Genomic DNA, 25,940 nt, shown 5'->3' on the forward strand with positions numbered 1-25,940 from the left:
TCATCCCCCCCGCAGTCCCTTTATCCCCATCCCCCCACACCAACACCCTACTTTATATACACCCCTACATACACACGCTCATCCCCCCCGCAGTCCCTTTATCCCCATCCCCCCACACCAACACCCTACTTTATATACACCCCTACATACACCCTCATCCTCAGCTCCCACTCACACATCCTGTTCTCACCCCTCGTCCCCAGACAGCCTGATTCCTTACCCCACATAAATGCCAACCCCCACACCTCCTCACACGCAGCCCCTTTCTGCACACATTCTCTCATCCTTCTGTTGATGTGAGTAAATATGAACCCACCGCTGTGTTTTAAAAAGCTGCTCCCTGAGGGACTTCCCTGGTGGTCCTGTGGCTAAGACTCCTCATTCCCAATGCAGGGGGCCCAGGTTCAATACCTGGTCTGGGAGCTAGATCCCACATGCCACAGCTAAAGATCTCAACCTGCCACAAAGAAGATGGAAGATCCCTTACGCAGCAACTAAGACCCAGCCAAAGAAATAAATGCTTTTTCAAAAGCTTCTCATTGAGGACTGTCTTAAATCCCTAGTCTTTTGGCCAGTTTGAAAGTGGCAGAACCTCTTTCAAACAGGCTCAGGACCTCGTCTCTGCTCAGCTCAGAGATGCAGTAAGACCTGGTACAAACTTCCCCCATGCTTAGGGGCTGACTGCCAGGGGCCCACAGCTCAGATGAAGCATCTGTCTGATGCCAGCCCATTTTTTTTACAGCTTCTTCTTCCTCCCTGGGATGTTTTCCCAGCAGTTACGTGTGGAAGTAAGGGCCCAAGGTTATTGATAGGAAGTACAGAAGGAGCAAGGGTAACAGGTTTCTGGAAAGTTTTATTAACCAAGCATTTGGAATGCAAAAATGCATGATTCCAGGCTAGCTTTCTAATGAAGGACCTTAAAAACTGGAGTGGCCTCTTATAAGGAGCAAAACTACTCTGAAAATTAAGAAATCTTACTTCCCCTGTAGCTCAGATGGTGAAGAATCTGCCTGCAATGCAGGAGACCCAGGTTCGATCCCTGGGTCAGGAAGATCCTCTGGAGAAGGGAATGGCAATCCACTCCAGTATTCTTGCCTGGAAAATCCCATGGACAGAGGAGCCTGGCGGGCCACAGTCCATGGGGTCTCAAAGAGTCAGACACGACTGAGCGACTAACACTACTCGTACTGAGCTACTACTACTACCCCCAAGCTGTGAGATGGCGCAGCTGCAACAGCAAACAGAATGGTGGCTCCACAAACAGGCATCCCTAAACACGGGTAATTCTACAAGGAGAACTGCTGTGTGAGCCAGCAGCCCACTGCTGGGTACACCCCCAAAATACTGCCAGCAGTGACTCAACAGATATGTGTACATCCACGTTCAGAGCAACACTATTCCCAATAACCAGGAAATGTATCATGGACTGAACTGTCTCCCTCAAATTCATATAGTGAAGCCCTAACCTCCAATGTAACTACATTTGGAGATGAGGCCTTTAAGAGGCAATTAAGGTAAAACTTTTGGGCTCCAAAATCACTGCAGATGGTGACTGCAGCCATGAAATTAAAAGACGCTTACTCCTTGGAAGGAAAGTTATGACCAACCTAGATAGCATATTCAAAAGCAGAGACATGACTTTGCCAACAAAGGTTCGTCTAGTCAAGGCTATGGTTTTTCCTGTGGTCATGTATGGATGTGAGAGTTGGACTGTGAAGAAGGCTGAGCGCTGAAGAATTGATGCTTTTGAACTGTGGTGTTGGAGAAGACTCTTGAGAGTCCCTGGGACTGCAAGGAGATCCAACCAGTCCATTCTGAAGGAGATCAGCCCTGGGATTTCTTTGGAAGGAATGATGCTAAAGCTGAATCTCCAGTACTTTGGCCACCTCATGTGAAGAGTTGACTCGTTGGAAAAGACTCTGATGCTGGGAGGGATTGGGGGCAGGAGGAGAAGGGGACGACAGAGGATGAGATGGCTGGATGGCATCACTGACTCAATGGACGTGAGTCTGAGTGAACTCCAGGTGTTGGTGATGGACAGGGAGGCCTGGCGTGCTGTGATTCATGGGGTCGCGAAGAGTCGGACACGACTGAGCGACTGAACTGACTGAACTGAAGGTAAAATAAGGTCATAAGGGTGAGGCTGACAATAGAGAGAGAGAGAGACCCAGGGATGCACAGTCACAGACAAAAGGCCATGTGAGGACACAGAGAGAAGGCAGCTGTCTGCAAGCCATGGACGAGGCTTCAGGGAAACCAATTTTGCTGACACATTCACCTTGGACTTCCCACCTCCAGAACTGTGACAAATGTTTTGGCCACTGAGTCTGTGGCATCTCTTTTTTTAATTGTAGCCCTAATAGAGTTTTAGCAGATTAATACAAGGTGGAAACAACCCAAGGTGCTCATTAGCAGATGAACTGATAAATGAAATGTGATATATACAATACATATAATGAAATATTATTTAGCCTTAAAGAGGAAGAAAGTTTTGACACACTCTACAACATGAATGAACCTTGAGGACATTATACTGAGTGAAATAAGCCAGTCAAAAAGGACACACACTCTAGGCAGTAAAATCCAGAGAGACGGGAAGCGGAATGGTGGTTGCCGTGGGGCTGGTGGGGAAGAAAAGGAGGTTTGTGTTTAATGGGTATGGAGTTGAAGATTGGGAAGATAAATCAAGTTCTGAAGACAGATGGTGGTGATGGCAGCCCCAAAACACCAATGAGCTTAATGCCACTAAATTGCATTCTTTAAAATGGCTAAATTGTGACATTTTACATTGTTTATTTTACCATGGTTTTAAAAAACAAAACCAGTCCTTCTCTACGTTTAGCAGGATGATTTGGACCAGCCGCCTTTTGTCAACTCTATGTGCTCTTATAGATTCTACAAAGCAGGTGAGGACACGGCCTTCGCACAGATCCAGGGGCTCCGTCTGCTGCATTCTGTGCGGCTGACTTTGGACAAGAGCCTTAGCTAGTCTAAGCCTTAATTTCCTCATGCATAACAAGAGGGAGTGATGACAGTAACAAAGGCGCCTGCTTCAAGAATGAGATGAGGAAGGCACCGCACACGGCAAACACTCAAGCCCTGGACACTGTGGCTACTATGTGAGTCTCCAAACCCCAGAGGCCGCTGGACAGAGCGCTGGGCGTCGGGGGCCAGACCCCAGCCGAAGCTCTGCGTCCTGACGCATCGCTCCACCGTCCAGAAGTACTTGAGCCCAGGTGACTTGTAAGTTCCCTTCCAACTTTCCAGGACAGAAAACAATCTTGCTCATGCACTGAGGCTGATGCACGGAAGCTGGCAGCATGTGTGCCTGGACGGTGTTTGTGGAACTAAACCAAGTGTTCACACAACACAGAGAGTGAAGAATCTCACTGCAGAGGGGTTTGTCAGGTCACGTTCAGAGGCCTCTCCAGTCGCCCAGAGAGTGTGTAATGCTGAGACCCAGTCACAGCTGGAAGTAGTCATGGGTGGTTCCCAGCCATCCTCCCTGCCCTCCGTCTCCCTCACTAGTACTGAGGCCCAACAGAGATGCCAAGCATCAAAGGAGATCCATTTGCACAGCTGGTTTGTTCCTCTCTCAGACACCAGACAGGAGGAAGTTTAATGGGGCAGGGAAGAAGAGAGTGCCCAATGAAACAGGAGAGAGAAGATGAAGGTCTCGTGGGACAAGAAGACATCCAAGGAGAAGGGAAAATGTGAACTTCCAGAATTGAGGACCAGGGGGCAGACTGGAAGAAACTGCATGCCAACGGTCATCAGCTATGCCCTGTCCCTACCCCACACTGACCCCTGACCTGAGGACTGCCTGCTACCATTCCTGTTTCTCAGCACAGGAAGAGTGCGGGGACTTGGACACCCTGCATGGAACAGCCCCGATGACCAGAGAATCCAGGCAGGAGAGGCTTTCCCCGGGAGCAATCTGTGCCACCGTCACATACGTGTCTCTCCAGGGGGAGAAAGGAGACATGCGCCCATCAGGGCTGAGCCCCACAGAGCTGCCTCTGAGAAGCTCCCACTGCATACGCGAGGGTCACACCACCCACAGCTGCACCAGCACACGTGCAGCTCCCAGGCTCTGGCAGCTGTCAATGTACAAAGAGCTGCGCTGGGCTCCAGAGCCTGAGACTGATGTCAGCCCCTTCCTCATGGGGCCTCAGTCTAGTGGAGAGATGGCTAATACACAAACGGACAAATAAAACAATGATGCCAGTTATTACTGTCACAGTTATGGCGATGAGGGGGAGAAACCACAGGCCAGGCCTGGGGACAGAGTGAGTAAGCCACTGTTTCTCCAATTCAGCCTGACTCGGTGACCTTTTATGCAGGAACAGGCTTTAGCCCTAGAGGAGAATGACAGGCAGTCAACCCCGTCAGTGCGACCTGCATCTGGTCCTTCTCGTGCTCTGGGGCTTCTCTATTAGGCTGTCCCCAGCCCATCCCTCAAGGCTAGCCTGCCAGGGCTTTTCCAGGTTTCCACCCAAAGTCTTGCTGAATGGGTCACTAGGATCTCCAGGAAACCTGAACAAAGGCTGATGGAGCCGCTAAAGAATGATGACTACTTCTGCTTCCCAGTGCTCCCATTTGGTCACCAGAGAAACCAGAGAGACGAGTGTGAAGCCTAGGTGTGGTTTTCTACAAGCTAATTTTTCTCTTTGACACAATGGAAAATATGCGACTTGTTTTAGAAAATACTCTACTCATTTTCTTTCCTCTACAATTACCAGGTCTCACTTTAGTTGGGTGGGAATGGGGAACACCCACACAGGCTGGATGGTGAAATACTATTTTAGGATCCCTTTGTCTACAACTCACCAGTTGCAGAAAAAGGATAGCTTCCTTTTAACTTCCATGAAGAGGTTTAGTGACCCTCGCCCATCCCTTTATCTATTCAAGAACTCGACATAGATTGTCTATTGCAAGATCAAACTGGAAATCTGCCCAAAACTGAGGTCACAGTGGGGCCCCTGAACATCTCCATTCTACTGAGTACTCTTGTTCCCTGAGCTTCCAGGTTTTCTGTGTATGCTCCCTCACCACACACTCACACACACACTCACACACACATACACACATATATACACATATGCCACCCTTCCTTTCTATTTGCTCCCTGCCCCTACTTCCCCAGGGCTACTTCAGCTGTAATTCCTTCACAGTCAAATTCCCATCAAATTTTAAACCAGTTCTGATTACCTTTATCCAAACAGGGGCCTCTAATTTCTCTTTTAGCACCTTGCTTTTTTCCCTCCCAACACTCACTATAATATGGAATTTACTGGCTCTTCCCAGCTCCAGAAGGGCTGGAAGCATGCCGCCATTGTTCACTGCTGAAGCCCTCACAATGAGCAAAACAGGAGCCAACCATTACAGAAACTGCCACTATAGACTGTCTTTTGTTTGCCTGGACCCTTGACATAGTACTTGGGAAGCCCTTCTGAGTATTCCATTTCAAGCCTCCTTGCTGCCTTGGTTCAGAAATTTTAAAATGCTCACGAATCACTGGGGAGTTTGTTAAAGATGTGGTCTCCCAGGCAGCGACAGACTCAGATTCTGTGGTCTGGAGCAGGGGCGCTGAGATGCAGGAGGTCCAAGGTCCAGACTCTGAGAAACACTGCCCTATTCCCTTGGGACCTGACCCACTCTAAATGCTGCCTTGGTTGCCTGTTTAGCTCTAACTGTCCCAGGAACAATATTTTTGTTCCCTCACTGTCCTACGCTACGCAATGGAGATTCAGCATAGGAGAAGAAGCCATTCACTCCAAGCAATCCTCTGTTGAGAAGAGGATCCAGGTCCTATTCTGATGATAGAAGCACATCTTTGTAAAACAAGGACAATCTTGCCACCACACACAATAACCCAAACCAAATTTTTTTCCAGCCAGATGATCTGATTTCAGCTGAGGAAGAGGGAGTCCTGTACTTAATTTCACCTCTTTGTGATATCCTCATTATGTTCACTTTATTAAGTAAACAATAAAAACAAGATATTTAGGAGAGACCAATACAGTTTTACGAACTCACATTTTAATTCAAAATTCTGAGCTTTTCTAGAGAACAAGACATGAACAACTCATAGAATGGACTTTAGTAGTTTCTCTTTGTAATTTCTAGCACAAAGGCACAGGCATTAAGATAGACAGCTACCCTAACAAGCCTTTTTTTTTTTTTTTCCCCCCAGAACATCAATTATATATCCCTTGGGCTGAAGTCCACAAATCTAGTCCCTGTTGTAGCCCATATGGTTACTTCTCTGTGGCTACTTAAGTTCCAGTCTTTTTTAAGCTCTGAAAAATATCTGGCTTAAAAACTAAATTCAGTAGGATGTGTGCACAGTACAGGGACCACTGGGGCTTTTAACCCCAAATCTACCATTTGTTCCTTCTCTGTCTGTAGGAAAATTATCCAATCATTTTGGCCCACGGGCACTTAATTCTTTTCTAAGACTACTTTAACCACTTAGAAATTACTAAAACTCAATGAATATTAGAAATCAATAACCATCCCACTGTAAATTATAAAATCACTTGCCATAAGAAATAAGTTACCAACCCACGTCTTTAAAGACACTGGAAAACATTAGCCATTTCCTCAAATACTAGTATTTTGTTAGAAAACAAGAAAATTAAGCTTTTACCTGCCTTAAAATCTGAATTTTATAGCCCTAGGAAAGCCAAAAATATCCTAAAAAGGGAAAAGATACCAACGCTAGGAAGACCAGAGTCTAGGATACTAAGTTGAAGTGTGTCCTTCTAAATCCTTGGAAAGCAGGGATGACAAAGTTCACTTTCTGTTGCAGCCCCCACACCCCATAGCAGTTCCAGACCCACAGCTGGGTACACATTTGCTTCTCAATAAAAACTGTTGAAAAAATATCCCCAAAGTTAAAGCTTTCAGGCAAAATTTTGGTCTTAAGATGAGCAGAAATATTTTTCTTTAATCTGTCAGGGGCTACTGGGGAATGACTATTTCATAAAACTTGTCAACTTTATATTTTGCCAAATGGAAATGGGAAAACAGATAGTTGTATAGATAGATGGATATAGATAGATGGATAGATGGGTAGACCAATAGACAGATAGAGAGATAGAGATAGGGATAAACAAACCTCCCCATCATTCCATCACAAGATGAAATTTTTAAGAACAATCTCTAATGAAAGAGGTGTCTATCAACGTTAGCTTTACAGAACACTTACTACATTGTCCTTATATTTCTCCTTTAGCTACAAAGCAAAGAAAGTGCCACACAGGCTGACCCCTGGGAGGCATGAAGCAGACACAGTCCTTTCCAGGACTGTGGGGGAAAGAACAAGAAACTGGCAGCATGCAGATGAGTAAATGTAAAAGTGAGAAAGGAGGCAGAGGACAGAGATGCCAAAGGAAGGAGCAAAGGCCAGCAGGACAAAGCCACGTGGAGTGTGGGCGATGGTGAGGCTGGTAGGCGAAAGGCAAACCCAGGTGGGCCAGTTACAGAGAGTCCTGCTAGAACTTTTCTGCTCAGCCCAACACCCCTGAAATCTCTCCAACTTAATCCCCAGACAGAGCAGCAGCTAGCATGGCTTCTACCTTTTCTGCCAATGCCACACTAAGGATTCCCCTGAGGGTCATGACTACAAACCTGGTTGCCCTGGAAACCAGAAATCAGGCTGGAGAGTTGCCTCTGAATGAGGGGGCAAGGTAAACCAGGCATGCCACAGTTCAGTTTCTTTGCTGGGCAGTTCATCCCACTGGGAAAGAAACCCAGGGTTCACACCATGACCATGTTGACTGCAGGATGTCCTTGTTGACACTGACAAGAAAAGTGGCTAAAATTAAATGAATCACAGGGCACCATTCCTGCTGAGAAAGAAATGCTAGTAGCGAAGCAAGGTCACTTCATCTCACCCATGAAACCATACCAGAGAAAAGCTAAATGGCACCCCGCAGTGGTGTCATACAGGCAGATGACTTTGGATATTAGGCTTCCAGAGACCAATATTACGCATCCCAGCATCCATTTACCCATCTTCTGATCCAAAATGGGAAAATGTGTCCCTCTCTAGCCAATCAGCTTATTTCAAACCCCAAGGTCACAGTGATTGGTTCAAGAATGGGCTACAGGTCCCAAGTCAGATAAATGAGACTCAAGTATGAGACTTTACAGAGTAGAAAGGACTCCATTTTCATTTCTTATAAGCAGAATTTTAAAGATGGTCCCCAAGATTCCTGTACACTGGTTATGCAATCAAACACTAATTTAGGTGCTATGTTGAAGAGATTTTGCAGATATAACTAAAGTCCTAACTCAGGTGACCAAGGATACAGAGATTGCTTCAGTGGGCCTGATCCAATCAGGGTGAGCCTTTTAAAAGTAGAGGGGTGTTTTTTAGCTGGTAGACTATAACATCAGAGATTTGGAGCACAGAAGGATTTGGTGCTGCTGGCTCAAAGACGTAGAGGCCAAGGTGAGAAGGAATGCAGGCAGCCTTTAGAAGCTGAGAGCTACTCCCAGATGCTGACCAGCAAGGAAATGGGGTCTACAGTCCTACAACCTCAAGGAAGTAAATTCAGGCAATGGCCTGAATGAGCATGAATATGGACTCAACTGCAGAACCTCCAGATAAGAATCTATCATTGCCAATGCCATGATTTCAGTTTTGTGAGACCTTGAGCAGAGTCTAATGGAGTCTATCCAAGTTTATTATCTGCACAACTGTGAGCTAATAAAAGAGAAAAGCTGCTAAGCTTCTGGCAATTTTTTACACAGTAATAGAAAACTAATATACACTAGGATTACTAGCTGTAAGAATAACATATCCCCAGAGAGGGGTCAATCTAAAGACAAAGTCGATATAGGAAAGTAGAGTTGAAATGGAAAGATGCTGTCTACTTGACAAGCCTTTAATCCCTGGATCTAGCCAAGAGTGGAATCTATCCTGATCGTAAAGTTCCAGGTGTGTGAATCAATAAAATTCTGTTGTTTATGAAAGCCAGCTTGAATTGACTTTCAGTCACAAGGAAACTAGAAGGAAAAAAACTCAGTCAATTCTGATCTAAAGGCCCAACCCTGTAGACTGGGTTTGTATTTCAATAGAAAAATACAGCTGCCTAGTCCTACAGAAAAAAATACCATTCAGCCAACTGAGGAGTATCAAGGGCCTAAAGAAACCTCTTGCTAGACCATTTCCTCAAAATTAAAACAGTTTTGAGGGAGAACCACATCTAAAACAAAATAGTAAGTACCATCTAGAGTTCTAACAAGGCTTGATGCCAGAATGTATCTATATGCTAATCTATGGATGGTAATAAAAAGACAGTCAAACCCTTCACATGGAGCCCCACACATAGACATGTGCATATACACTCAAAAAGGGGCACAATTCACCTCATTCTATCCCTCATGGGAACCTATGACTAAATCCTATAAGCACTAGCCGGGGTAAGAAGCAGAAACAGTGACTGCTAAAACTGAAAGCACTCCTAGAGTTAACCCAATTCAAAACCTGCCTCAATTTCACAAATGAAGAATGAAAAGAAGCTGATGTGATGATTCATGGTATGCAGTTTGGGAGCTAGAAAAGTAATATGAGGACCAAATAGGGTAAGTTTTCTCAGGGAAGGGGAGATCCATTCGTGTTCCTCACCTATTGTTATTTTTTCTTAATTGAAACTGAAGCCAGTAATGGGAACTACTAGGACATGGAGAGGCAAAACAGTATTTTTTCTCATTTTATCCTTCAAGCAACTTTTTGAACTATTGACTGCTTAGTGATTATATAGACAAGGGTAAACAAAACCAAGGATTATGCTGAATTAAACTTTGACAGATCTCAAGTCGAGAATATTTTCCAATCAAGATACAGGACACCACAACAAATAAAACCTTCTTATGTATTATAGTGGCAGATAATTTCCAACTAGGATCCAGGGGACCCCAACAAATAAAATCTCCAGATGTCATACGGAGGCAGAGTCAGAAAGCTCAGGTCGGTGCCAGAATGGACACAATCAGTTTTCCAGAAACCGGCTCCTATAGTATAGTCCCAGAGACAGCAAAGCTCATGGAGTGGAGAGGCAAACCCTATTGAGAGACCCATGGTCAAAAACTGGGAGCCTGAGACTACCAGAAGAAAAGTGAGGCTGGCAGGAGTTAAATGTATACTCATCCCAGTAAAAATGAGAAGTGAGTTTTTCAGTTCACTGGGAAGCTATCAGGAATACACACACAGATGGATGCTCATAGGTAGCTATTTGACATCATGTATTACCTTACTATACAGAGGAGAGCTCAGATCAACTACTAGCTCTGGAATCAAATACAGCGGAGCCTCATCTGAGCAAGTGGAATTAAGAAGCTTAAGAAGTAGTTATGAATTACCAGATGTGAACTTTGTAGAAAATACAGTAACACCTTAAAATTGTTATAACCAACAATTACAACATTAGGGTCCACAAAAACATCTGGAAAATATTTGTGGACTATGCTTCTTACAAAGCTCAAGAAACTCATTTTGGGGGGATTTCCCTGGTTGTCCAGTGGTTAAGACTTTGCCTTTCAATGTAACGGGGTACAGGTTCGATCCCTGGTTGGGGAACTAAGATCCCACATGCCTTGCGGCCAAAAAACCAAAACATAAAACAGAATCAGTATTGTAACAAATTCGATAAAGACTTAAGAAAAGAAACTTTTTTGTTGTTTCTTTAGACTTACAAGTTAGAATGGGAGAGCAGATATGGAACTAGTGAGTTCCTTTAAAGAACTAGAAGGCTCTGTTTTGGAGGGGGTAGTAATATAAACAATAGGGGCAAAGAACAATGAAGACGGTTAACACAACAAAACATTCTTCCTTACACTTCCACTCAGAGATGGAAGGAATACTCCTATACAATAGCAAATGTACAAAGAGACTGAAAGATAGTTCTTTTAAAAAATTACAACTAGTTGCAACTGATCATGAGTCAAAAACTAAAAACAACCATACAATGGGTTACAGCAAGGAGAATCAAAGTTAAACTACATACCCAAAATATATGAATCTCACACATACTACTGAGTAAATGAAACCAGACACAAAAGAGTACATACAGTCCATGTATATGCAGTTCGAAAAACAAACAAACAAAAGACAAAACAAATCTACTTAAGTCCAAAGAACAGTTACCGTTCTAGGGGAAGAGTGATTGGAAAGAATTAAATAAGGGTGCCTGTAACAATGTTCTGTTACTTGACGCTGGTTACACACTTTGTGAGTATTCATCCAGCTGTACATGTACAATATGTACACATTTCTATATGTATTTTCTATTTGCATTAAAAATACTAAAGTAGTATCTCCCACCTGTATTCATTAAGACTATGTTGCTGAAAGAAATATTATTATGGGGTTCTTCCATAAGAGAGTTTGGCAGTCTCTAAGATTAGGAAAAGCTAGGGAAGATCCAGTTTAACACAGTCCCATTCTATAGGATGTCTCCATCAATGAGTTTGTGCCGGGAGCCAGCATGGGAGTTCCCATCCATGACAAAGGTCATGTGGAGAGGCCTGAAATGCAAAGACGAGTCAGGGCTCGAGGGGCCCCCCTGGATCTGCCTGAGCGTCTACCCCAAAACCAGAATCTGTCTGTTTTACTATTTTACGACTTTCACCAACTCCTCTGACATTAACGGGGGGCTATCCCCGACCACCTTTCTCTGAAGGAAATCAACTTAAAGCTCTAGTTAATAAGCCTCCTGGGCATAATAGGAGTGTTTAAATCCAAATCTCTCAGACGGCTCTCTAACTTGCCTGACAGGTTTACCCGGACTCCTACAGCTACGCATACGATTGTTTACAGTCTCCCAACCGCGAGAGGCACCGGAAGCTTAAGATATTCAAATAGTATAGAGCCTCTCGGGGAGTTAGAAATTGTTAGAACTAGTACAAGATTTCATTGTTGAGACCAATGCTTGCTGCCAAGTTTCCACATCCCTGTATTGTATCCTTGGAAGTGTATTAATTAATATAGTTGGTATATAGAAAAAATTAGTGGCCTTGGTGTTAACAACTTTAGACCCTTAAGGTTATAAATTCTTTCCTTTGTTGTAAGCCCACTGAACCTTTGCCCTATAGGAATGCAACTTTATCTAACACCTTCAGAGGATGGCGCCAAACTTTAAAATAATTACTCTTAGAGAAAATAAGTCTTATGGTTGACAAACCTTTATCAGAGTCATAAAATGTTAACAGGCCTTCTGGCCAGAAGATGTAAATCACCTAAACCATTTGTATACGATAAGTTTGCAGAAAAGAAAAGCCTGGTCTCGATAAGGATCAAAGACTGCTGACTTTGCATGATTTTACACCCCCTATTATCCTCTATGCACAACTTAAGGTATATAAGCTCCCTTTGAAAATAAAGGTATGGGCCTTGCTCAAAGCTTGGTCTCCCCGTGTCATTCTTTCTTGTTTCTTTTTCTCTCCTTTTCTTTTCTGTTCTTCCTTCAGGACATTTAATTGGAGCGCGGAGGTCCTCTGGGACCACTTACTTGCCTGGGCTTCTAAGACCCACTCGAGAAAGTGCCTAAGGTGGGGCACCTTCAGCAATTCGAGAGGGTGCCTGTAGCCTCTGTGGTCAGAGCAAATCTGATGTCACAGGTTTTATTGATTTTCCGCGTAAACCAGTTATAATGAGCCTCTAATCTGTGCTTTGCTATCCTTTAATCGCCAACGCCGTCCTCCCGAGGGAATCCCTGGATCCAACCGGGGCTGGACCCCGACAAGTTTGAATGAGTCAGTTCTCCTGGCATGGCTTTGGACCCTGAGCTGCTTCTGTTCAAGTTTCCTCAGTGTGTGTTCCTCGGGTTTCCTTCAGCCCCTAAATCATAATTACAATGTGATCTGCACATATGATTTACTCCCTTACTGGAACAATTCCACTTGAGCACACATTGTTATAAAGTCTGGATCAGCAGAACCAGTTTTCTCATGCAAGAGCCCACATTTACAATATGGCGCTGACTGCTCTTTCAGAAGCCTGTCTTCATTCAGCATTCTTGTACCCGCGTAATCTCAGGGCAGTGAACTGGCACATTTCATGTAATGTGCAAATACAATATAGTGAAGGAGTATAGAAAAGCAGATTTTCATACGGAGCTTTGGGCAATTGTGATCTGAGAACTGCTCAAGTAATCTTAGCAATCTCATGGGGCTCCAGCTCACAAATCAGAGTTTCTCCCATAAACTTGAAACCTATCACAAGTTGACTCTTAGAATCACTTAATCTTTCTATTCGCTTATGTCAAGACAAATAGGTGCTTCTTTACAACGAGCATTTTGCTTAGTTCCCAGTGGGGCAAACAGCTGTGTTCATTGATTCAAGCTCTTGCCTCTGCTCTCTCTCTTTTTTTTCACTCTTCTTACCGCAAGTGAGATTGTGGTATCTGAAGCCTGCACAAAAGAATAACAAGCAGGGATCTGTGTTATCCTTAGGACACTGTCCACAACTTCAGTAATTTATTTAACTGGGTTTAATCAGGAACCCAGTTTACCTTTAGTTATTCATTTATGCCAGGTTCAACAGTTTAAAGAAAAATATAATCACCTAAGTTCAATTAATTATCTTTTTTTTGGAGACAGATGAGAGATGGCACCAAATGACAAACAATTTGCCTAAAGCCCATCATTTCTCTTCTTGGCTTATGAACATCAAGTCTCTACATTCTTTTTTGACATGATCCTAATCAGATATAACACCCACTTTTCCTTAATTATACAATGGGACAAGAGAAATTATAGTATTCCAAATCAATGACTAAAGCAAAGGCATTCATAAAAAAGGGACCCTAATTATATTATAGCGATTTCCAATGGGAGAATTAAATTACATATTTCAAAGAAAATCTAGAACAAACATTAACATTGTGATGTCCAGTTCAGTGGGAAAGCACTTGAATTGGAAAATATGGCCTCAGTGTCTCAAAGTTTATTAGAAGCCCATTTTGCAACACCAAGCTGTATCATGCTCTGAGGAAAAATAGTAAGCAAGATCATATTTGAGACTGACAAAGGGATTAGAAAAAGCAGGAGGGGAAGATAAAATAAAATTAAGAGAAAATTTTATAAATGTTAACTCTCACAGCTGTAGTACAATCCTGAAGCAAAGTTGAAAGAAATGTAATGAAATGATGGCTGGACTTGGTTTTGGTCCAAGACAGAGTGATTAGTCTTGCAAATAATATTTTAAATATATTTGCTCCAGAGCAAGGGGAAACAGTACCAAAAGCACTGCAAGAAAAATAAGTTTACTTAAGAGCAAGAATATTTAAAGTTTTAACCAGGATAAATTTCTAGTACTAGGAAAAAGAATAATACATTTCATGAGTGGCTAATTCACATTCATCAAAACCACAATGAGTGCACCTACCTCATGGAAGTCCTGCTGAGTTTCATCCTTTGGCCAAATGGCAGCCCTCTGTTCTATTCTGTAAAATACAAAGAAAAAGTATTGCCATTTAAAAGAAACCTTTCAACAATGCACATTTGCTGCAGATTTGGCCACATTCCTGTTAAAAACGCTCAGTGGTGTCCCACTGCCTGAAGAACAAACTCCAGACTGCTTATAGTGGTCTGTAACACCCACCTCCTGCCATGCTCACCTTGTCCCCTAACCTCCAGCCTCTCTGGCCTTTTGTTTCTTGAACACACCGTGCTGGTTCCCTGTTCAAATCTTCACACTTGCTTTCCCCCTAGATTTTCACAAAGCTGACTCTGCCTAGCATGGACCATCAGCTCAGCTCCGGTGTCGCCTCCCAATGAGTCCCTCCTGATCTCTCTAAACAAACTATTCCTCCCCTTCAGTCTTTAACACACTGCTTTTAGATTTTCTTCATAGCACTTCTCACTACCTAAAGCTATGCTGCTTATTTGCATTTCCACATTAAAATGTAGGCTCTAAGAAATCAGTGACTGTCCATTTTATACACTGCTGAATCCTCCAAACCCAGTGCAGATGCAGTGTTTTTATGATCAAATGTGATCTGGTACAGTTGTTACAGAAAGATGCCATTTGTTCACTGAAGACAGCTTTTGGAAATTCCCTCTATCACTTACCCAACAAAATATGCTATAGCAATTGCTCTCTAACACAGTAAAGCCAGGCTTTGCACTTCAGGTTCCAATTGAAGAAAAAAGACTTTAAGGCAAATCTACTCCAAATAAATATTTTTAAGTTTAAAAACAAGCAACAAACAACAAAACTCCACTTCTGGCAGATGCTTAGCTCCAAAACATGATTCATCAGGTGCTATGGTCCAATGGCCTCTATTACATAACATTAAGGATTTTCTGCAGCAGTTTTCATGCTGTTATATAATACATATATTAAATTATAGTTATTATCCTTATTAAAAGACCCACTATCTTAAGGAATAAAAGCTGTAGTCAGTGTTAAGTCATTTACAAAAAGATTTATTTGGGGACAGAATTATTTACAATTACTATTCTGCTTTGGTTTGAGTTCTGAAGAAAGCATATATGTCCTCTGAATGGTCATCTAGATGAATGATTTCTAAAAGCAATGACACATAAGTCTAGTGTCTTCAAAATATTCTTAAAAATGAAAATTTCTTTCACTCCATGAGTATTGCTAACTGTGCAAATAATTTACTTCTAATGAGAAAAAGGAGGAGATGGTAAAACAGAATTTGATGGTCACACTGATGTTGACCATGTCTGCATAAATATCCCTCCTGGGTATGAGACAGGATTAAGGGTCCCAACCATGAGTCCATGGAGAGATGGACCAGGTAAGACAAGAAAGTGAGGAAGAAAATGCTGGCACACTAATCCTCTGCTCGTCAGTTGCCTGAGACACAAACAGTGACTCCAAGGCTTCAGAAAATACACAGTAGGTCTTTCCTGCAAAATGGGAGACACCCTCTTGGGGACAGGCATGAAGTTGGCCTATCCAAGAATACCAAAATTCTGAATAGCTCATAACCTCTCTGTAAACTAAAGTGATTCTCAAACTGTGTTTCTATGGAGTTACGGCAGCGCCAGAAATAAATAAAAGAGCTGTGTTCTCTGATGGAAGGAGTATTTATCAGTTCTCAACCATGAATTTCTGCTCTGATGCCAGCAGATGGGGAAAAAATTACATGGGAGCAAACATTAATGGAAGAAAGCAGAAATAAGAGTTGGTTTAAAATACATAGTATATATTATTGAGATGCAGACAACAGCTACATGTAACACATTCTCATAACCTTCCAAGAAAGCTACCTGTCATGTCCAGACAAACCCCAGATCAAGTTTGAGAACTGTGATCTAAAATCAAAGATGCTTTAGTCGTCATCTGAATGTCTCCTGGTGTGACTTGGACAGTGTTCTGGAAATAAGAATCAATGAGCAACCCTCTAGGCCTTTAGGAAACTTAGAGTCTAGTGAATTCTGAAGCAGAAAATAAAACTAATTAGAACCCAGCCTTGAGGCTTTCATAAATCAAGAAATGAGGACATGGGAGCTGATATTAGAATGGTGGAGAGGATATGGGGAGGGAGAGACAGATGAAAGAAACATTTTCAAGGAGAACACCAAGAGGTCTTGGATGTATACTGAAAGTGCTGAATGAAAGAGATGGGGTAATGAGATAGAAAAATAGGTCACTTTGGAGGGGAGAGCGGGTAGCTTGCATGAAGAAAGGCAATTCGTGAATTTTTACTTAGATAGTTGAAGCTTGAAGCAAGGATGAAATAGGGAAGTGAGAGTGCCTGAGCAGGGCTCACCCAGCACAGGGCACTTGACAGCGTGTTCTGGAGAGCGAGGGCAGGGGTAGCAGTGATGCACGGCGGTCCCAGACAGCATCAGTTTCTCACGGGGTGGCCAGAGCCCAGCACGCCGCCTGGCACATGGCACACACTCACTACATGCCTTTTGGATGGATGAAGTGAGAAAGAAACAGAAGGATCCAGACCCGAGAAAGACTTCCAGATCTACCACTTAAACCTGGTGTGGGTACTCATGGGCAAGAGATTAACCTCTCTCACTCTCAGTTTCCTCATCTGTCAAGTGAAGATGATATCAGGCATGCCACAGGATAATTCAGGATGTGAAGGACAGTTCAGGAAAAACGTTCATAGCAACCGGTAGGTGCAGTAAACGTAACACATGAACTCTTTGATCAAATGTAAAAACACAACAGAATTATAAATGATAATAATGAAATGGCATAATTAAAAATAATAATTGAAGCTTCGTGAGTAAATAAGCTGAAAGAGATAAGCGCTGAGTCATACTTATTCAGGGCCATGGCAGCTATCTGGCAGCTAGGGCACAGAAGGAAGAACCATGAGGAAAATACAGACGCATTACTAAGGACATAAGATGCCAATGAAGACAGCAATTTAAACAGTGAATAAAAAAGAGGATACAAGAAAAAAGAGTATCAAGAAGAGTCTTACAGGAATATTACACTCTTAAAAGAGGAATTAAAAAGAATGAAATAATGTCATTTGCAGCAATCTGGATGGACCTACAGGTTGGTAAAGTAAGTCAAAAAGACAAATACAATATGATAACTCTTTATGTGGAATTTAAAATATGAGAGAAATGAACACATCTACAAAACAGGAAAAACATCATAGAGAAAAGACTTGTTGTCAGGGGTGGGGGTGGGGAGAGAGGGATTGGAAATTTGGGATTAGTAGATGCAAACTCAGAGAAGGCAATGGCACCCCACTCCAGTACTCTTGCCTGGAAAATCCCATGGACGGAGGAGCCTGGTGGGCTGCAGTCCATGGGGTCGCTAAGAGTCAGACACGACTGAGCGACTTCCCTTTCACTTTTCACTTTCATGCATTGGAGAAGGCAATGGCAACCCACTCCAGTGTTCTTGCCTGGAGAATCCCAGGGACGGGGGAGCCTGGTGGGCTTCCGTCTATGGGATCGCACAGAGTTGGACACAACTGAAGCGACTTAGCAGCAGCAGCAGCAGCAGATGCAAACTAATAAATATAGGATGGATAAACAACAAGGTTCTACTGTTTAACATGGGGAACTGTATTCAATAACCTGTGATAAACCACAAGGGAAAAGAATATAAAAAACAATTTTTCTATACGTGTATCCGACTCACTATGCTGTACAGCATAGTCCATACTGGTCACAGCAAACTCCCTCTTGCAACAACACAAGAGATGACTCTACCAGATGGTCAATACCATTCAGACTGATTATATTCTTCGCAGCCAAAGATGAAGAAGGTCTATACAGTCAGCAAAAACAAGACCAGGAGCTGACTGTGGCTCAGACCATGAACTCCTTATTGCCAAATTCAGACTTATATTGAAGAAAGTAGGGAAAACCACTAGACCATTCAGGTATGACCTAAATCAAATCCCTTATGATTATACAGTAGAAGTGAGAAATAGATTCAAGGGATTAGATCTGATAGAGGACCTAAAGAACTATGGAAGGAGGTTCGGAACACTGAACAGGAAACAATGATCAAAACCATCCCCAAGAAAAAGAAATGCAAAAAGGCAAAATGGTTGTCTGAGGAGGGCTTACAAATAGCTGAGAAAAGAAGAGAAGCAAAAGACAAAGGAGAAAAGGAAAGATATATCCATCTGAATGCAGAGTTCCAAAGAATACCAAGGAGAAAACAAAGCCTTCTTAAGTGAACAATGCAAAAAATAGAAGAAAACAATAGAACGGGAAAGACTAGAGATCTCTTCAAGAATATTAGAGATATCAAGGGAGCATTTCATGCAAAGATGAGCACAATAAAGGATATAAATGGTATGGACCTAACAGAAGCAGAAGATATTAAGAAGAGGTGGCAAGAATACACAGAACTATACAAAAAAGACGTTAACGACTTGGATAACCACAATGGTGTGATCACTCACCTAGATCAGACATCCTGGAATGTGAAGTCAAGTGGGCCTTAGGAAGCATTACTATGAACAAAGCTAGTGGAGGTGATGGAATTCCAGTTGAGCTATTTCAAATGTTAAAAGATGATGCTGTGAAAGCATTCCACTCAATATGCCAGCAAATTTGGAAAACTCAGCAGTGGCCACAGGACTGGAAAAGGTCAGTTTTCCTTCCAATCCCAAAGAAGGGTAATGCTAAAGAATGTTCAAACTATTGCACAATTATACAGATCTCACACACTAGCGAAGTAATGCTCAAAATTCTCCAAGCCAGCTTAAACAGTATGTGAACCGAGAACTTCCAGATGTACAAGCTTGATTTAGAAAAGCAGAGGAACCAGAGATCAAATTGCCAACATCCACAGAGTCATAGAAAAAGCAAGAGAATTCCAGAACAACATCTATTTCTGCTTCATTGACTAAGCTAAATCCTTTCACTGTGTGGATCACACGAAAGTATGGAAAATTCTTAACCAGATGGGAATACCAGACCACCTGACCTACCTCCCGAGAAATCTGTATGCGGGTCAAGAAGCAACAATTAGAACCAGACATGGAATAATGGACTGGTTCAAAATTGGGAAAGGAGTACATCAAGGCCGTATATTGTTACCTGGCTTATTTAACTTATATGCAGGGTACATTATATGAAATGCTGGACTGGATGAAGCACAAGATTGAATCAAGATTGCCAGGAGAAATATCAATAACTTCAGATATGCAGATGACACCACCTTTATGGTAGAAAGCAAAGAGGAAATAAAGAGCCTCTTGATGAAAGTGAAAGAGGAGAGTGAAAAAGTTGGCTTAAAACTCAATATTCAGAAAACTAAGATCATGGCATCCGGTCCCATCACTTCATGACAAATAGATGGGGAAACAATGGACACAGTGTCAGACTTTATTTCCTTGGGCTCCAAAATCACTGCAAATGGTGACTGCAGCCACAAAATTAAAAGATGCTTGTTCCTTGGAAGAAATAGTATGACAAATTAGACAGCCTATTAAAAAGCAGAGACATCATTTTGCTGACAAAGGTCCTTATAGTCAAAGCTATGGTTTTTCCAGTAGTCATGTAGAGATGTGAGAGTTGGGCCATAAGGAAGGCTGAGCACTGAAGAATTGATGCTTTTGAACTATTGGAGAAGATTCTTGAGAGTCCCTTGGACTGCAAGGAGATCAAACTAGTTGATTTTAAAGAAAATCAACCCTGAATATTCATTGGAAGGACTGATGCTGAAGCTGAAACTGTAATACTTTGGCCACCTGATGCAAAGAACTGACTCATTGGAAAAGACCCTAATGCTGGGAAAGATTGAGGGCAGGAGGAGAAGGGAATGACAGAGGATGAGATGGTTGGATAGCATCACTGACTCAATGGACATAAGTTTGAGCAAACTACAGGAGTAGGTGAAGGACAGGGAAACCTGGTATCCATGGGTTTGCAAAGATTTGGACATGGCTGTGCCACTGAACAACAACAATGCTATACGGCAGACATTAAACACAACACTGTAAATCAGCTATACTGCAACAAATTACAAAAGAAGCGTAAAGCCTAACAATTTCAGGGAAATGCCAGGCACTGTACTTATATTATTTCTTCTAATCCTCACAGTAACCACAAGAGTTTAGCATTATTAGAGCTATGTGACCCAACAGGACATAGATACGGCAATTAAATAATTTTTTCATTCATTAAAAAAACATTATTAAACACTAAATTATGTCAAGTATTACTACTGCAGGTGTTGGGAATAAAGCAGTGAATAAACAAGTTTCTACGTTAATGCAACTTACATTCTCACAGAAGCAGAGAGAACCTGAAGAAGTAAACCAGTTATCTGTGACGCACCAGGTGCTAAATATTACTGAGAAAAAGAAAGCAAGGCAGGGAGCACAGGGGTGCAGGAGGACTGCCCAAGCTCACGCTGCCAGAAAATCTCAAAGTCATCCAGAGATAATGAAAATGAAAGTGGAGAAATAAAAAGGCCAGTGGATCAGAAGAGATAAAGGTCATGGCAGATGAGGAAACAGAAATGGAAGCTTCTCACTAGAGATATTTAACAATAAAAAGAGAAGAACCGGAACAGAAGCTAGGTATCTCAAATTCCCTTTTTCTTAAGACCTTTAAAGGTAGTGCTTGAAGCATGTACAATCCTGCCAACTCCAACACAGCCCTGCCCTCTAGTCCAGGCCCAGGTAGTGGGAAACTGCAGCCTGGACTCTTCAGAGTCTGATTATGGCTCTCAGCACTGATGCCCCAAATCCCCATTGCCCCCAACCCCAGTAGCCCCATCACCACCATGACCACCACCACCGCCACCGCGATGACCACTGCCATGATACAATTCAAAACAACACTTAACGAAGGAACATAAAACAGCTGCGTGCTGACATTAAAAGGGCATTTTCCTGGCCCGTGTGACTACAAAACTGTGGCTAGCCCATGGAAGTGCAACTTTTCTACAATCTGTTGATGTTCCCTCACTCCTAGGACCCTAAAGCCTGTGCTGAGCCAGCCTGCAGGGTCATCCTGCAGTGACCATCTCCTGCGAGGCAGACTGAAATTCAAAACAGCTAAGTGAATGAAGCATTAAGATGTTTTTCTTGGCTGATGGATAATGTCAAACCCGAAATGTGATAATTTGTGAAGAAGCAGTATTTTAGCAGAGTATGTTAGATTTATATCAACTTTCTGTAATTAAATTAGCAGACAAAAATGTTCCCTATCTCAGTAAAAAGCTTCCTCATCTATCCAAATCGCTGGTGGAAGACATCTGAGAGTCATCTGACCCTCTCCTCTCCCTCAAGTTCAAAGGCCAAGCCATTCCCAAGTCCTTCAGTTTCTTACCCCAAATCACGTTTACATCAGACCTCTCTCCTCCCCCGGCCACTACCTCAGGCCAAGTCACCATCATCTGTCTTCTGAGCTACCTTCCTGGTCTTACTACTTCTCCTCCACCTTCTCCAAACCACTGCCCACATGGCAACCTTGTTGCTAACTTTCTGCACACTTACAGATCAAAATATTTCAGACACCCTGCGACATCCTGAAGGAGCGACATCTGTACACTTCTTCAAACTTGACACGTGCCAATCTCCTCCTCCCTGCTCCTCTCCACCTCAGGTCATCATATGCGCTGCCCCTGTGTCCATGACACTCTTCCCTCTCCTCTTCCTCTCCTAGTAATTCATGCAACCTCGAGATCCCAGGCACCGATCAGGTCTCCCTTTCACGGGTCTCACTCTATTCTGATTTTCCACATCTGTCATGTAGCACATCTCAGTTCCTAACTGTGTATCTGTCTAATTATTTAATTGTCTCTTTCTCAGGATGGTAAGTTCCAAGGGACAGGGATTATATGAGGCTTGTTTAATGTTTTATGTTTAGAGATAATCTTAGCATTTGGTACATAGTAGGCACTCACCACGGAGAAGGCAATGGCAGCCCACTCCAGTACTCTTGCCTGGAAAATCCCATGGACAGAGGAGCCTGGTAGGCTGCAGTCCATGGGGTCGCTAAGAGTCGGACTCGACTGAGTGACTTCACTTTCACTTTTCACTTTCATGCATTGGAGAAGGAAATGGCAACTCACTCCAGTATTCTTGCCTGGAGAATCCCAGGGACGGGGGAGCCTGGTGGACTGCCGTCTATGGGATTGCACAGAGTCGGACACGACTGAAATGACTTAGCAGCAGCAGCAGCAGCAGCAGGCACTCACTGGTTTGCCAATAAAGGATTAGTTCCAGGGCTATGAGTTGCTGCCAATTACGGTATATTTCCCAGTGTGTGAAATGGTTAGGATAAAACTCACCCTCCCTCCTCCACCTGTAGCAGGAGGGGCTGACTCTCATCCCCACGAGCAGACACATTTTTTGCTGAGGAGACCTGCTACAGATAAGCAAGTGACTTTCTAACACACGTTTAGAAAATCTGGGCAGAAAGTGAAAGCAGAGCATCAAGCACACTTTTCAGAGTCCTCCATAAAGAATTAGAACCCGAAAACTAAACGGTGCCCACCCGGGTCACATCTTAAAAACTCAAGATATTCCACTGCCTTGGATGAGCCTCTGTATCAGAAAACAACACAGGATACACTAATGTATACCCGGATGACTGTCTGAGGGCTGGATGGCTGTTGTTTCCTGAAACTCCTCTGAAAACAAAAGGTGTATCCCAAGAGGACACCCCTCTGAGCACAATATTCATTATATACAAACAATCACTCCATATACAGACACGGACAAGATGCCAAGAAATTCCAGTAATATTATTAGAAACAATAACAACTTTCAATACCAGCAAGTAAGAAGTTGCTTTCCCTGTGGGGTGTAGGCTGTATTAAAGACATTCTCTTACTGGTTTTTACCAAATTTCTATGCTGAAGGACTGAGATCAAATATTGCACAGCCAACTCCAAAGAGAAAGAAACCAAAGGACAGAGTTCAAAATGATGTTCAAAGGGATGGCTGATGAAAAACAGAACTATAAGTTGAGAGCTATTTGTAAACTGACTCCCCCAACCCCATGTATCTTCATGTCCAGGCCGATGAACTCCCACAGAGACGACATGGGTGTCGGGAATGATCCCCAGGAACAAGCCCTCTTGGAACTGGGACCTAAGCCTATCTCCCATCTTGTACTTCTCTGAAGACTAGAATCAATCACTGTTAATAAAAACAGAGATTCCTGGCCCCAAACTCACTGAGTCAGGATTTCCCAAGGCATGCACTGGGAATATGAAATTAACAAGCACTCCACGGCAACCCCAACTGGGAAACATTGCCCTGAAGGTTCAGGTCATCCACCTGGGAAGAGACCAGTGGCTGAAGGATGCAGGTGAGGGACTTCGGGGGGTACAGGAGTGACCCAGTGTTTCTGGATGGGCCTCCCAGGGCACACGGTCCAGAGGAAGGAAGGGCTAAGTCCCTGGAGATGCTCTGAGAAACTCCAAACACAAGGCGGGACAGGCACCTCAGCTGAGTGGCCTGGAATAGAGCCCAGAAATAGCCAGAAAACACACTGATGCCTGGAGAATAATCAAGCAGTGAGACAGGCTCACAGTGTTGGGCTGGGAGAGGTAAGGAGGCTGAGTCTGGGATAGGAGCGCCAGCAGGCACAGAGGTCCCAATAATGCATGATTATTCATCACGATGAGAGGACTCCCCGGTCTGATGAGTGGGACACAAAGCTCCCGGCCTCCACCATCTCACATTTTCACTCACTCAGGACAGGATGATCAGATACCCACTCTCGGGCAGGCAGTGCTCAGCCCAAGGGGCAGAGTGGTCTTAGCAGATGCTTCCATTCCACAGACAGCTCTGCTCACTCTCATGACCCACCTCAAGCACCTGCCTATTCTCTTCAGTTTTCTGCCTCAACTTTCAGAGGGACATTGCTGTCATGTAATTGTTTTTTCCCCACGTACAACTATATTATGAACATGTGCCCACGTAAGTAAAGGCTCCAGTAAAACATGGTTTTAAGTACCAATCATGAAGATCGGCATCTCTTAAGCAGGCAGTGGTAGGCCCTCTGGGGAGCATTTAGGAAACTGAGGGCTATTTGTGATGCGCACAGTGGCTGGGCTGCCCACTGAATTCTGTGAGCTGGAGCCTGACGTGCATCGGGCAGCTCCACACAACAAAGACCTTTTCCACCCACGCAGGACTTCCAAATGTCTTCTGGGAATGTGAGGGCCAGGGGCACTTGCCCTTTGCAGTCTTAACTAGAAAATGATGAGAGGGGCTTCCCTAGTGCTCTAGTAGTTAAGAATCCACCTTGCAATGCAAGGGACACCCGTTCGATCCCTGGTCTGAGAAGACTCCACATGCTGCAGGACACCGAAACCCCTGTGCTGCAACTATTGAAGCCCGCACGCCCTGGAGCCCATGCTCTGCAACGAGAGAAGCCACCACCGCTAGAAGCCCAGGCACCATAACGAGAGAGCAGCTCCCACTCACCGCATCTAGAGAAAGTGCACGGGAGCAGAGATGCAGCACAGACAAAAGATGGATTTAAAATAATAGTGGATGAGATAGAAGTATCTAGAACACACAAGTGTGGAGAGGGGATTGGACTAAACTGTCTCAAGTATTTCACTCAGGACCACTATTCTATCATTCAAACATATCAAGAAATCCAGCCATGTGACTTTCTACCTAGTTCTCTCAGAGGTATCAATTATCTATTATATTCCTATCTTCTTCCATGATCATATAATTGAAAATTTTACATTCTAATTTTGGTTTGGTTAACCGTTTCAAATCCTAAACCTAGAGAACTTTTACCCTTAAATATAAGCCAAGGAAGGAGAAGGAAATGGCAACCCACTCCAGTGTTCTTGCCTAGAAAATCCTGTGGATGGAGGAGCCTGGTGGGCTGCTGTCCATAGGGTTGCACAGAGTCGGACACGACTGAAGTGACTCAGCATGCATGCACTGGAGAAGGAAATGGCAACCCACTCCAGTGTTCTTGCCTTAATTCCAGGATGGAGGAGCCGGGTGGGCTGCTGTCTATGGGGTCGCACAGAGTCGGACACAACTAAAGAGACTTAGCAGCAGCAGCAGCATAAACCAAGGAAACTATAATGGATGTACATAAAAATATTTTTCAATGATTTTTACTACATAAATGTCTACAGATAAAAATCCTAGAAGTTACCAAAATATCAAATAATTTGGAATTAGTTAAATCAATGATGGTATATCCATAGAATAGCTATTTCCAACTATGGTATATCCATAGAATAGCTACCCATAGACTAGCTAATATTTTAGAATATTTCATGATATAGAAAAATACAGAATTAAGTGGGACAAACAAGTTACACAAAAATGGGTCTCTAAGATTTCATATATATGAAGAAATTTCATATATATTTCATATATATATATAAATATATAAACTCTATCAAAAGTGTTTTTATCTAGTATTGATAAAGGATAAGAGAAAAATAGAGGGGGTTGGTGAGAGCCCTATGTGTCATTATATATGATGTGTGTGTGTGATATTTAGCATAAGTCCTG

General features: G+C 43.1%; 1 protein-coding gene across 10 annotated transcripts in view; it reads right to left on the bottom strand.

The window, feature by feature from the left end:
- Positions 1 to 25,940, bottom strand: part of FAM13C (family with sequence similarity 13, member C) — a 262,431-nt gene that overhangs the window by 44,349 nt on the left and 192,142 nt on the right. For all 10 annotated transcript variants that reach the window (XM_010839377.1, XM_010839379.1, XM_010839380.1 and 7 more), the window contains one exon: positions 14,399 to 14,456. In XM_010839377.1, coding sequence (XP_010837679.1) covers positions 14,399 to 14,456 — 58 coding nt within the window. The remainder of the gene's footprint in view (positions 1 to 14,398; positions 14,457 to 25,940) is intronic.

This window comes from Bison bison, unplaced genomic scaffold (genome assembly GCF_000754665.1).
Source record: "Bison bison bison isolate TAMUID 2011002044 unplaced genomic scaffold, Bison_UMD1.0 scf7180017864116, whole genome shotgun sequence".
In the NCBI taxonomy this organism is placed as follows: domain Eukaryota; kingdom Metazoa; phylum Chordata; class Mammalia; order Artiodactyla; family Bovidae; genus Bison; species Bison bison.